At 38.8% G+C, this 13,296-nt stretch overlaps 1 protein-coding gene across 8 annotated transcripts in view; it reads left to right on the top strand.

The window, feature by feature from the left end:
- FBXW11 (F-box and WD repeat domain containing 11) overlaps window positions 1–13,296 on the top strand; it is a 121,705-nt gene that overhangs the window by 96,677 nt on the left and 11,732 nt on the right. For 6 of the 8 annotated variants that reach the window (XM_038412877.2, XM_038412874.2, XM_038412879.2 and 3 more), the window contains 7 exons: window positions 5,247–5,384; window positions 6,017–6,135; window positions 7,174–7,423; window positions 8,675–8,793; window positions 9,500–9,610; window positions 10,674–10,752; window positions 12,335–12,523. In XM_038412877.2, coding sequence (XP_038268805.1) covers window positions 5,247–5,384; window positions 6,017–6,135; window positions 7,174–7,423; window positions 8,675–8,793; window positions 9,500–9,610; window positions 10,674–10,752; window positions 12,335–12,496 — 978 coding nt within the window. In that variant the 3' untranslated portion in view covers window positions 12,497–12,523. Of the gene's footprint in view, window positions 1–5,246; window positions 5,385–6,016; window positions 6,136–7,173; window positions 7,424–8,674; window positions 8,794–9,499; window positions 10,147–10,185; window positions 12,524–13,296 lie in introns of all 8 variants that reach the window. The other 2 variants (XR_006283124.1, XR_006283123.1) reach the window with 1 other exon arrangement.

Below are 13,296 nucleotides of genomic sequence, written 5' to 3'. Positions count from 1 at the left end.
TGGGGGCAGTGATGCAGCAAGAATCATATAAATTTAACTCTGCAGTTACACAGAAAATGCTACAGGAGAGGGAGACACCAGACCTACTCACAGAAATAAGGTCCAAAAAATTGAGGCTGTGGTAGAGTAGTGGAAAGATTCCCAGCAGCCACGAGGTTCTTATGGCGCTAAGGCTTGGGGAACAGAGAGGACCCAGGGAATTATGGAGCACTCAGTCTAACTTCAATACCTGGAAAGATACTGGAACAAATTTAGTCAGTTTGTAAGCACCTAGAAGATAATAGGATAATATGCAAATGCCAGCATGGATTTATCAAGATACAAATCATGCCAAATAAATCTAATTTCCATCTTTGAGAGGGTTACTGGCCTCGTGGGGGGCGTGGGAGCTGTAAATTTGATGTACCTTTTTTGTAAGGCTTTTACACAGTCCCACTTGACGTTCTGATAAGCAAACTTGGAAAATGTGGTCTAGATGAAATTATTGTAAGATAGGATGCATAACTTGTTGAAAGACTATAGTCAGAGTAATGATCAATGGTTTGCTGTCAAACTGGAAGGATGTATGTAGTGGTGTCTTGCAGGGATCTCTCCTGGGTTGAGTACTGGTCAATATTTGCATTAATGACTTGGCTAATGGAGTGGAGAGTATGCTTATAAAATTTGCAGGTGATGCCATGGTGGGAGGAGGGGTCACAAGCACTTTGGAGGACAGGATTAGAATTCAAAAGGATTGTGACAAATTGGAGAATTGGTCTGAAATCAACAAGATGAAAATCAATAAAGACAAGTGGAAAGTGAAGGAAAATCAAATGCAAAATGTGGAATAACTAGCTAGTCAATAATACTGCTGAAAAGGAGTTATAGTGAATTATAAATTGAATATGAGCCAACATGCAGTTGCCAAAAAAAAAAAGAAGCTAATTCTGGGGTGGTTTACCAAGAGTGTTGTATCTAAGACAGGTAATTGTCCCAGTCTGCTTGGCACTGGTGAAGCCTTAGCTGGAGAACTGTGTCCAGGCCTGGGTGTGACACTTTAGGAAAGATGTGGACAAATTGGAGAGAGTCCAGAGAAGAGCTACAAATAGGATCAAAGGTTTCAAAAACCTGAGCTGTGAGGATGGGTTTAATAAAAACAACTGGGCATGTTCAGTCTTCAAAAAAGAAGTTATGGGGTCCAGGGGATCTGTTAGGTCTTCAAATATGTTGGGGCTGTTACAAAGAGACAGTGATCAGTTGTTCTGCATGTCCACTGAAGGTAGGACAAGAATTAATGGTTAATTTGCAGCAAAGGAGAATTAGGTTAGATATTAGGAAAAACTTTCTAACTGTAAGGATAGTTAAGTGTTGGAATAGACTTCCAAGGGAAATTTTGGAAACCTGTCATTGGAGGTTTTTAAGAACACCTGACAAACACCTGTCGGGTGGTTTTAGGGATACTTGGTCCTGCCTCAGAGTAGGGATGGGATGACAGGTTTTCAGCTGCCATTGCTAGAAAAGGTTGTAATATTTTAGGAGGAAAATCCCTACAACTGTTACTAATGTTTTAGCAAGTAAACTGAAGGAACTTAAAACGGTTTCCCCAGGGAAGCGTGGAAATGGTACTGCCCATGCCCTTTACCAGTGGCTGACTCCTACCTGTGCTGCAGGGGATACAAATTCACTTCTGCCTCTGAGGGTGAACCAAGTGCACTTTTTACTATAAGACATATGCAGGTCAAAATATAATGAAGTCAAATATGTGTGTTATCAAACAAACGAACAGTAACCTAGCTGGTGGATAATCTATATTTTTAACACATCCCATGGATAATATAAATATTGTCATGCTTAACCAGGAAAAAGAACGCTTCTGAATCTGAAGGCTTTCCCTACAGTCAGGCGTTGCTTAAAGAACTAACAAGGCTCTATCATCCCTGTCTATCCTGGGCCGCTCTTCGCATATCCTCTGTTAAAACCTATTAGTTTTCTCTCTCTCTGTACTGTTCGACAGATGGATTCTTTCAGACATCCCTTTTTTCATGTTCTTCTAGATGACCAGTCATACACATGCCATCGGGAGATGTTCTGGCTTCTTTCCTAGCATATCCCAGATATTTCCATCTTCCTTTCTGGGTAACTTTTGGAGATAACTTTTCTAGGAAACAAAACCAAATCAACTTTTTGATTTATTCTTTTTCATGATTAAAATGAATGATTCCAAATTACCTTGATTTAAATTATCTGCTCTGGTTGGATGATATTTTCCTCTAGTTTATTATCCTGTGAGGGTACAGTGTGTTTGATAGCTACTTTCAGCTACTGATAAATAATTCAGCTCTAATAAATTTGTTAGTCTCTAAGGTGCCACGGGTACTCCTTTTCTTTTTGCGAATACAGACTAACACGGCTGCTACTCTGAAACCTTTCAGCTACTGATTCTCCTGTTTTTGACTTTGGTTATAGAAGTGTGTGAAACTGTGGGTGTGTATATGCTGTAGGAAACTGGTATTTCCCTGCATTTAAGTTTGTCTGGCTTGTAGTTCTGGGAACTGAGTTTAGAGGAGGTTTTATTTATAATTTGAAGCTTTATTGAGGGGATGCATATAAAAATTACAGGTAACAAGAGGCAGAGGTTTTGTAATTTGTATGTGAAGAAATCTTGGATTTCTGTAGCATTAATTCCGTAATGTTTGCTGTAGTGCATAAAATGTAATAACGCCTTCCATACAAATACCTACCGACTTTGCATACACAGAATTTATTTTAAAATATCTGCTTAAGGAGGTTGCAGGTGAAATATTTGTCAGCTTCACCTTTGAGTAACTGAAATTTTATATAGCAAGAAGCTTTTATATGGTTGCAAGTACTGTATTTAACATGCTCCTTTGTAGAGGGTGTTCCAAGTTGCCCACCCACTCAGCTGTATTTGTCATCTAAAATGTTATTTCTCTATACTCACATCTGTTTCCACTCTATTGCCAATTATAATGCTGCTGTATATTCTCTGTGTATCGTGGCTACTTTCCCAGTATATTGAAAATTTATGCCGTGTAAGAGGATTTTACAGGTTCTCAAAAACATGAAATATTTTCCCACAGTAGCCACACCACATAATGTCTAAATGAAATGACATCGACTCATAGAATTAAAATATACACCTGCACGTGACTTACTGCTTCATAGTGCTCAGACAAATGTATAAATAATATTTCAGTTTCCTTCATTTGTAGCCAACATTTACATATGGTAACCTTATTAAGTAGCTTCCAATGGTGAAATTTTGAGCATTGAACTAAATAGAAACAGTGACTGACTTAAAATGAATGTCTTGTCTTCTGTTTCCCAGAACATTAAATGATATTGCCCTGCAGTGGGCAGGTGATACTACCTTTTAAAATAAACATAGCTAAATATTGTAAACCAAAAATTAAATGGCTACCTCTTCCCCTGCAAAATACCCCAAACCAAACAAACCTAAACAAATATTGTAATGCACAATCTGATCTCTGCCAGGCGCACTACAATAGAGTCCCAGGGCTAAATCTGGCATGGTCGTTAAAAACTCGATACATACAAGCAGAACATAATTATTTAATGCTCAACATACAAGTTGCTGACCAACAGTTTGAAAAACTTGGAAGCATTTGCTGACAGGTATTGCTGATCTGAAAATGAAAACTGGCTTCCTGCCTTAATTTTCTTGTAAATTTCACCAAAGGACAAGGAAAAAAGTGGATGATTTGAAAGCATAGCTTGCTGTTTTGCTTATCACCATCTCATCTCGTGTAAACCAACTGTACCCTTCTGGCACTTCAGGAAGAGTGTTGGTGGGGTAAATAGGTATGTAAATAGGTCTCCCTAGAGTGCCTTATGAGATACCATTGGACAGCAACATTTTTTTTTTTAATTGGGAAATCAAATTTGTCTTGATTTGTCCTTGAAAAATTAGTGTTCTGTTCTTGGATGGTTTTGCAGGCTTCTGGGGGAAAACCAGAAGGAGGGACAAAACGTAGTTCAGAACTCTGATTCAGAGATGAGGTGCTTTATTAGGAGTGCCCTGATAGGTTAGAGGGGGGAGCGGAGATTATAAATTGAGCATAGCATCAAGATATCGATAAGTAAGATCTCCAGAACAAATCTTCAATTCATCAACCGCTCGATTCCCATTCACGTGTTTTTTCTCTTTCAAACATTGTAATCTGTCATATGATTTATCTGTTTTTCTGTGTTAACAGAGAATAAGAAATATCCCAATGTATCTAGGGATTCCATATGTTCTGTGATTTTGTTTTTGTTCCACTGCACTGATTCTTTTATGATTACTATTATAAATCTTCTAACCAAGATTCCTGATTTCTTTGAAATGGCTCAGCATGTGTCCTCTTGCCAATATAAAGTTGATTAAAAGATGGAATGTAAATCTGCTTTTAATGTTAAATTGGTTACGGCCTATTTGTTAAAATATACCAGATTTGAATTTTCTATTTCCCCAGCAAAATGTACACCACAAAATCAAAGTGAGAGGCTGAATTACTTCATATTTGAAAGCGAATTTTAGGAAGAACACATAGTGGATAACATCTGATAAAGAATTTAAAGGCAATTTCCCAATAGTTAATTTTCATTTTTTATAACAGTCCCTATTTCATGTTTTCATTTTTTTTTCCCTTGGTTTTCATCAGGGTTTAAAATGAGATATATAACAAAAACATTTCACAAAGTTGGTTCCTAAGAAAAACAGCATCAGTTGCTATATGTTGCTATTTGACACATTAGCTGAAGTTTTCAAAACAGATGTGACCTCCATTTTGGACTTTAAACAAATTTGTATTGTTGTTCACTCTCCCAAATGAGACTGAGTGTAGTGTGATGTCCCTAAATTATAAAAACAGAGGCTTTGTAACCGATATCAGATGATGGGATTGATTAAATGAGCAAACTGAATTTTTCCCATTATAGAAAGATATCTAAGTCAAGCATTAGAGATCCTGGTGCAAGATTGGTGGGTGTAACAATGAGGAAAAGTTATAGCTTTGTCGTGACAAAAAGCAAAAGTCATAATTCTAATTAGTCCTATTTTACGTATTTGCTATTGGAAATTGAAAGTACATTGTCTCAAAAGAACCAAATATGTCAGGGTTCATGGAGGAATTTTACTCCAGGTGAAAATCCCAGTCATAGTTTTGTCCAAGAAGTCATGGTTTTAACAAACATACACAGCTTTATTCATCACTTGGTATAAATAGTTTCCCTCCTCTTTCTAGACTATAGAATCTAACTGGCGATGTGGACGACACAACTTGCAAAGAATTCAGTGTCGCTCTGAAAATAGCAAAGGTGTCTACTGTTTACAGTATGATGATGAAAAGATCATCAGTGGCCTAAGGGATAACTCCATTAAGGTAATATATTTCCTTCCTCTTTATTTAGAGAGATGAGCCACTGCCTCTGTCTTGGCTTTAGACTTGGAAAGGAGGCTGTCATGTGCTGCTTGTTTCCTTGGGGCCCATCTCTCTTGTCTTTTTGTGGGACAGTGTTTGTGCAGCACTTTCTGAGAATGGCATGTTTTGCATGCTCTCGCAGGGGAAGCTGGTAACATATCCCTGCTTGTGTTTTGTCTCATGAATGGTGTGGATTGCCACGCATGGCAATTTTGACCAGATTGAAAATCAACACCTTCTATGAAATCAGGTTTACTATAAACAGATGGCTTGTGCCTCGTTGCTTGGCTGCATCCTATGATTTTGTTAATGGTTTGGATTATTGCTAATTTCTGCTCTTTCCCTATGAAACAAAATGTTTCCTTATGAATGACAAACTTCTGTCTCATGGTTGGCAGTTTCATAGATCTGTCCAGCATGTGCTTGTCTCCTTGGCAAGGCAGGAGAACATAAAAACAGAAGTCAAGGCCCACACCTGGAAATTGCAGGAGAATGTGCATGCTGGATTGCTCATTGATTCTCTTTGCCACCACTGGTCCTCTCTTCACAATAGTGAAAGCCAAAATTTCGACCCATATCTTTGTTTTTGACAGATTTGGGATAAAACAAGCTTGGAATGTTTGAAAATATTAACAGGGCACACTGGGTCCGTTCTCTGCCTGCAGTATGACGAGAGAGTCATTGTAACTGGATCTTCGGACTCTACAGTGAGGTGAGCTTCAAGTATTAGCATAATGAACTCAAGTCTGGGGTAGGGGCACTCAAAACAAATAATCCACTGCAAGTACTAAAGTGTAAGGACCACTCCACAAAACAAATATAGTACTGTGCCTTTAAAGGCTAGGCACATGATACAACGTAAGACCGTATGCAGTGTTTTCTAGCATCCCCAAGCTTTAGAGTTGCATACTTATAGGATTTGAATTTCAAAAGTTTTGAAAGACTGTAAACCCTCATGATTCATAGCATAAGCCAACATCTGACTGGGATAGGAAGAAACTTTGATGTTGGGTGGGTTATTCCATGATTGCCCAATTTAGGGTTTCTTGCATCTTCCTCTGAAACATCTGACCACCACTGATGATAGCATACTGATGTTGGATCGTTGGCCGTTCTTGTATTCTTAGGTTTAAAGTTTTATGTGATCTTAATGCTTAATAAAGGGGTTGTAGTGACAGCCCTGGAAACGGCAATGCTTGCCCCAGGTACAGCACAGTCAAAGTCATTGCAGGTTTCTTTGGAGTGTTCTGTGTTGCGTTGGCCTGGAGGAGACTTCATTCACCATGTCCAATCAGTTCTTAATCTCTGAGAGAGCCATTTATGGTCTCTCTTGTGATGTGGATGCCATTGCACTAAGAATTGAGGGGAGATTACCACATCTTCGTTTCACATGAACTAGTGGACAGCCATGGGATGGCAGTAACTTCCAGTTGCTACTGACCTGGGCTTGAACTGGCATCTTTCATATAGGTGAAAGATTCGTATCTCATTACCAGTCCTCTGTGTAATCCACTGTCAGCCTTTGCTTGATTTGTGTCCTTTATACATAAGCCTCTTTGTCTGTTAAAATGACTTCTGGAAGCAAGCCATGAGACTTAGCAACTTTGGGCAGCCAGAGAGATAAAATGGTTGAGGAGGGCTGTCCCTCAGACTAGCAGACCACTCTTCATTGCGAACATTTCCTGTTTGTAATGTGTGTAGTCATGTCAGTTAATTCAGGATAAATTTCATTTTTCTCCCCCCTCACCAGAGTTTGGGATGTAAACACAGGCGAAGTTCTGAACACACTGATTCATCACAACGAGGCAGTGCTTCATCTACGTTTCAGTAATGGCTTAATGGTGACATGTTCAAAGGACAGGTCCATTGCTGTTTGGGATATGGCATCACCTACTGATATCACCTTGCGTCGTGTGTTGGTTGGTCATCGTGCTGCTGTTAATGTTGTAGACTTTGATGACAAGTATATTGTCTCTGCATCAGGTGACAGGACCATTAAAGTAAGTTAGAAGAAAGAGCCCTGCTCTGTTTACTCAGGAAACTACAAATCAAAATGTGTGCCCAAAAGTTTTAAAAATTCCACTTCAGAAAAAGAGTTGTTGAATGTGTGCTTAAAATCCAATTCCCAAATGTGTACGTGAGCAGTTCTGTGGCTATTTCTTCATCATTCATCTATCACTTCCTGTTAGATGTTAAAGCCTTTATGCAAATAACTTGATTTGTAACATTTTTTGTGGCTTCTGTTATAAAGTTATAAAAAACTTAAATTCTACTCACGATTAGGTCTTGAAATTGGCTAGAAAATTAAACATGGTTCTTTTCTGTGCTTTTTTTTCCAAATGATTTGTGTTTTCTGTAAATTAGCAATTCTGTTCTAGACATGAAATTTATAGGCAGCCACCTTTCCCCACCATACCTTCTCTGCAACTAAACCAAATTTTGCCATGTTTGAGGGATTAAAATGCTGTTTGAAGACCGCCAGATCATCGTAGTTCCCCAAACTTACTATATAACAAAGATGTTTCCATCCTTCCCTCTCTAGAACCACAGCTGATTTAAACTGTGCCAAGAGCTTTTTCTGGCAAAGTTATGTCTGACACCTGCCAAAGGTACTGTATTGTTATGGAAAATGACCCATTTACAGAACCTTTACAACTTCTTAAAAAAAATGCACAAAGATTCTAAACAATTCATTTAACATTGATTCTAGTCTTTCCACCCCCAAACACTCTTCTCTCAGCCTCCAGTCAAGTGTGTCTGGCCTTGTCTTCAATAAGCAGTAGATTGTTGGCCATGTCAATGGTAAAAAATAGGTTAATGATATTCAGACTAGTCTTTTGTGTCTAGAAGCCTGTTGTTTTGTGATCTGATTACTAACCAGCCAACATTTAAATTCAATCAGAATTCTAAAATTACTTGAGCAATGCTTGCTTGCTTTACAAAAAGTTTAAACGTTTTTAATATTTTAAATTTATGATGATTTAGTCAATTTGAACATTTTTATGTATTATAGCAGTGTTGGGAGGACCCAGCTGGGTTTGGAGCCCCATTGTAACGCACATTGTACAAATACAAAATACACCATGGTCCTAGCCACGGAAGAGCTTACAGTCTAAGCTTTCATTCAGCTTTCCCCTCGAAGTACTTCTTCAGAGTCCTGATTTTTTTTAATGAAGTTTGAACATAATTTCTGTTTAACTTATAAAACCTCAAGCTCTCTCAAAATTGAATGTTTTTAATGTTCTTCACAGGTTTGGAGTACAAGCACATGTGAGTTTGTTCGTACTCTAAATGGGCACAAGCGTGGCATTGCATGTCTTCAGTACAGGGATCGACTAGTTGTGAGTGGATCATCAGACAACACCATTAGGTGGGTAGAAGACAGTTGCTAACAGCATATTGGAGAGAATGTGCACTTGCAAATGTGTAAAAGGATTTTTTTCTAGGTCTCTTGAACCTGCCCTACGTTTTAATAGCACAGTAATCTTTTTGCTTTTCATACATCTTGTCAGCATTCGAACAGGCAACCTTTGCTGAGGAGGGAACAGGTAATATATAACACATACTCGAGCAAGTGCAGCTCACAAACTGTTGGGCTGATGTCAGCATCTAAAAATGTAATTTACAAATCTTAATACAGTCTGTTGAACTGAAGATCATTGGAGAAATTGGGGATCCAATTAAAGCACCAGGTTATTTCAGTTACTACATATACCTCTGGTACACATGGCTTTATGTGCAGAATAAAAAGGGAGATGGATTCAGCAATAAAATTCATTTATATTGAAATAGTCAAGCTTCCAGCCTTTACTTTTAAAATGCATTTAATTTGGAAAATGATCGATACAATTCCGTGGGGCAGACTGACTAGGAATGTGTCTGAGTTGCAGTGTACTCCCTTCTTGGGACTGTGTACAGGGGCCTCAGATGTCCTTTTTTGCAATGTAGTATGGTTTTAGTTTTCAGAGAACCAATAAAGATTATATTAAAATGGAAATTGCAGCATGAGTAAGTGGATTGGAGCGCTAGTGTCACATGAGAGTTTCTCAAAGATCCATTTCTTTTGTTTTCTTAAGGTTATGGGATATTGAATGTGGTGCCTGTTTAAGAGTACTAGAAGGCCATGAGGAACTGGTTCGATGCATCAGATTTGATAACAAGAGAATTGTTAGTGGAGCCTATGATGGGTACGTGTTTCGAACATTCTTTGAGAAAGTTATTCATGTATCTCTTAGTAAAGCATACTTCTGAAAGTTCTCATCCCGAACACACATAATGAGGATTCTCTTTTGGTTTGCATCCTGCTGTCTAAGTGATCTGGTTATGACAGATCTACATGTAACCTGGGTGTTGCCCACTTCCTGTAGATTTCAATAACGCAGACTACCTATATCCTGAATGTAGCCTTTCAATATTATGTATTCTGTTTTATTCTGCAGCTCCTTCCAGTAACTTGTTCTTAGGGCTCTTTAATTCTGTTCATAGGGGTAGGTAGGTAGTTCTAGGTCCCTGCAGAATTAAGTATTCTACTAATCAAGTTTATATGGCTTTGCTGTACAGCACAAGCTAGTTAGAATGGGCAAATAGCTTGTTTTAAGTAGTGTCTGTTATGAATAGACATTTCACTTCACTTTGTTTCCTCCCCATAGACATCACTCCTTGAGAAACTCCCTACTTCCCAACAGGTCTGTCTGCCTTTATACTAGACACCAGCACGGAAACTGTATTCTGAGGTCCTATATATATATATAATATATATGAGCTCACAAAATTTTGAAATTGCAGCAGCACAGTCCAGCAGAGAGGCTGTAATATTTCCTGTTCTCTGATAAGAGCCTTAAAGATAGTGGTGTGGGGCTGCTATGAGAGCATCAGGAAAGGAAAGTGTAAAGGAAAATGGCCTAACATTCAGTGAATTCAAGGAAATTGTACAGGGACATGGATTATCCCATTGCTTTTATTCTCCTTGTTAGCTTGTCACCTCTGGTATTGGGCTGAATTGTAGTTCAAGTGAACAGCATAGGTCTGTTGAAGGCAAGTCAGGAACTCCTTTCAGCTTGAATTGGTTATTTTGATTTTACCCTTCTCCTGGGATCTGTAATCCTAAATAGATTCCCAGGGGCTGTTCTCCCTGCATTTCATTGGCAGTATGCTAGACTTTGAGGTCTTCTCAGTTTTAAGTTCATATGCAAAATATTCCTCAAATGCAGAAATGAATAATCCTGTTTATGCTCTTGTTTCATTTTATAGCAAAATTAAAGTTTGGGACTTGCAAGCTGCTCTTGACCCTCGTGCCCCAGCCAGCACACTATGCTTGCGAACATTGGTGGTATGTAAACATTGATACATTTGGGGTTTTGCACAATTATACTATTTTATATTTGGCAAAAGTGAACATTTTAATGTTAAATTTTATTGCAAATGCATTGTCTTGGGGTACATAAGAAATTTAACACATTCTGCAACTTCTGCTCTGTTCCCAAAGCTGGGAACAAATGAAGAGGATTGGGCATGCTGCATTGTGCACTGAATTCTTGTTGACTCTGAGCATAGAAGAAAAATTGAGATGTTAAGCTCTTCTGGCTTGGTATTCTCAAATGGTCTAAAAATGTAATCAATATGACATTGCATCCAAATCATTGTGGTTCCTGGGGTGGTATTGTAATATCATATAAATATTGTACCACTGGCTTTAAATAAATGGACTTCAGTTAAATGGAAACAATTTGGAATACTATCAGCCTTCCTTAACCCTTTCTCCTAATTGTAAAAATGGAAAGAATAGATTCAGGAAGGGAGGGGATCTTGTGGTGCGATTACCATAGGAACTCTAGTCATTTCAAAGACTACTACCATATTTTAAGTGGCTACCTTAGATTTTTTTTTTTTAATTTAATAAAGGCTTTGATTTATGGCAATAATAGGGAAATGGGTAGCTTATTGTATTGGTCATTGAATATACAGAGCATTTCATCTCCAGATTCACAGCTTGAACCTTGTACGAGTCAGTAGTGAGCAGAAGTCATTGCTTACATGGTATCTATTTGATGGCTTATGTGAAATGATCTTGGCTTATCTATGTCCTGCAGAAGAGCCCGCAGCACAAAAACTGTAATTGGTTCCCTTATCAGCAGTCTTGGCATAGAGATCAAGTATTGAATGGGCAGGGGGACTCCACTGACCTCTTACTCTTTGAGTATAATTCAATTACTGTATGTATTCACTTCAGACTCCAGTCACTGGGTTATCAGTATGGCAACTTTGGCCAGTTCTTTAAACAGTTTTAAAAAGGTACAATGCCATCACTTACTATGGTGGATCAGCAGAGCCAAGCACAGACCTTTGCAGGGTCCTGTACTAGTGCAAAGTCATGGTGCCATTTTGGTATTGCTGTTTCTCTGAAGAGTTTCTGGAGGGGCCACTTTTAAAATTCTTTCTCAAGAGCGCATATTGAAACACTGCCAACTTTTACAAATAATTGGGCCTGGAATGGCTTAGGAAGTGGCTTATGGGGACTACACAATACTTTAAGTAGCAGCACTGTTTAATATACAAAATCTTTTTGTGCAGCAGATAAACCCTGACAGCTTGTCAGCACTAGCCAGTCTTTTTTTGTTTAAGTGGCTTACTCTCAGTTGGCAATCTGTCCAGCTTACTTGTAGTTCTCTCAGCCTTTCTCTCTCTGGTTCTCAACTTCATAGTAAATTCATGGCCTATGCAAACTTTATATTGAAGCCACTGTATTTGCTGCAATATTTAATTAGCAGTAATTCTTCTCAGACCTGTGTATGAACCTTGACCAGCAAGTCAAAACTCATCTTCAATTTTGTGTCCAAATGAGTGTTTGAGTATGAAATTAGTGAAAGATGATCCATCTCCTGGCCTACTAACTGAACTCTTACTGTTTATAGGAACATTCAGGACGTGTGTTTAGACTCCAGTTTGATGAATTTCAGATCATTAGTAGTTCCCATGATGACACAATTCTGATTTGGGATTTCTTAAATGTGCAACCCAGTGCCCAGAACGAGACACGCTCTCCATCCAGAACATACACTTACATCTCCAGATAACAGTCTGCACTTTACTAGCCTCATAAGGTAAACTCTTTTATATTCAATGTATTCTGTACTTGTGTATTCACTGACATTTGCCTGGTGCTGGTCATAGTAATTTATATATCAGCTGTCACTGAGTTCTCTCAATGTATCTGCTGTTGATGCTGCTGCTGTTTGGATCAGGAAGCCTTTGTGTTGTGGTATCAGGCGTTGATTCTTAAAGCCTGAAACATCATAGTATCTAACGCATTTTCTACATCTTCACTGCTGTTCCTCCTGCCTCTAATCAGGTAGTTGATGTACTAATCACTATATTTTTGCAACATATTTACAACTAGGTTGGTTAAAAAGATATTCAGTTGTCATAAATTTCAAACTGAGAATTAGGGTGGATTTGATTTAAATCACTGGGCTTGTCTACATTACCTGCAGGATCAATGGCAGTGATCGATCCAGCGGGGGTTGATTTATCATGTCTAGTCTAGACACGATAAATTGACTGTCGAGCGCTCTCCCGTCGACTCCGGTACTCCACCAGGGTGAGGGGCACAGGAGGAGTCAACGGGGGAGCGCCAGCTGTCAACTGACCTCAGTGAAGACACTGCGATAAGTAGATCTAAGTACGTCAACTTCAGCTACGTTATTCATGTAGCTGAAGTTGTGTAACTTAGGTACATCTACACTACCCGCAGGATCGGGGGATAGTGATCGATCCATCGCGGATAGATTTATCATGTCTAGTGTAGACGGGATAAATCGATCCCCGATCGCTCTGCCGTCGACTCCTGTACTCCACCATGGTGAGAGGCGGAAGC

The sequence above is a fragment of the Dermochelys coriacea genome, chromosome 8 (genome assembly GCF_009764565.3).
Source record: "Dermochelys coriacea isolate rDerCor1 chromosome 8, rDerCor1.pri.v4, whole genome shotgun sequence".
Classification (NCBI taxonomy): domain Eukaryota; kingdom Metazoa; phylum Chordata; order Testudines; family Dermochelyidae; genus Dermochelys; species Dermochelys coriacea.
This window is presented reverse-complemented; position numbering and strand designations above follow the sequence as displayed.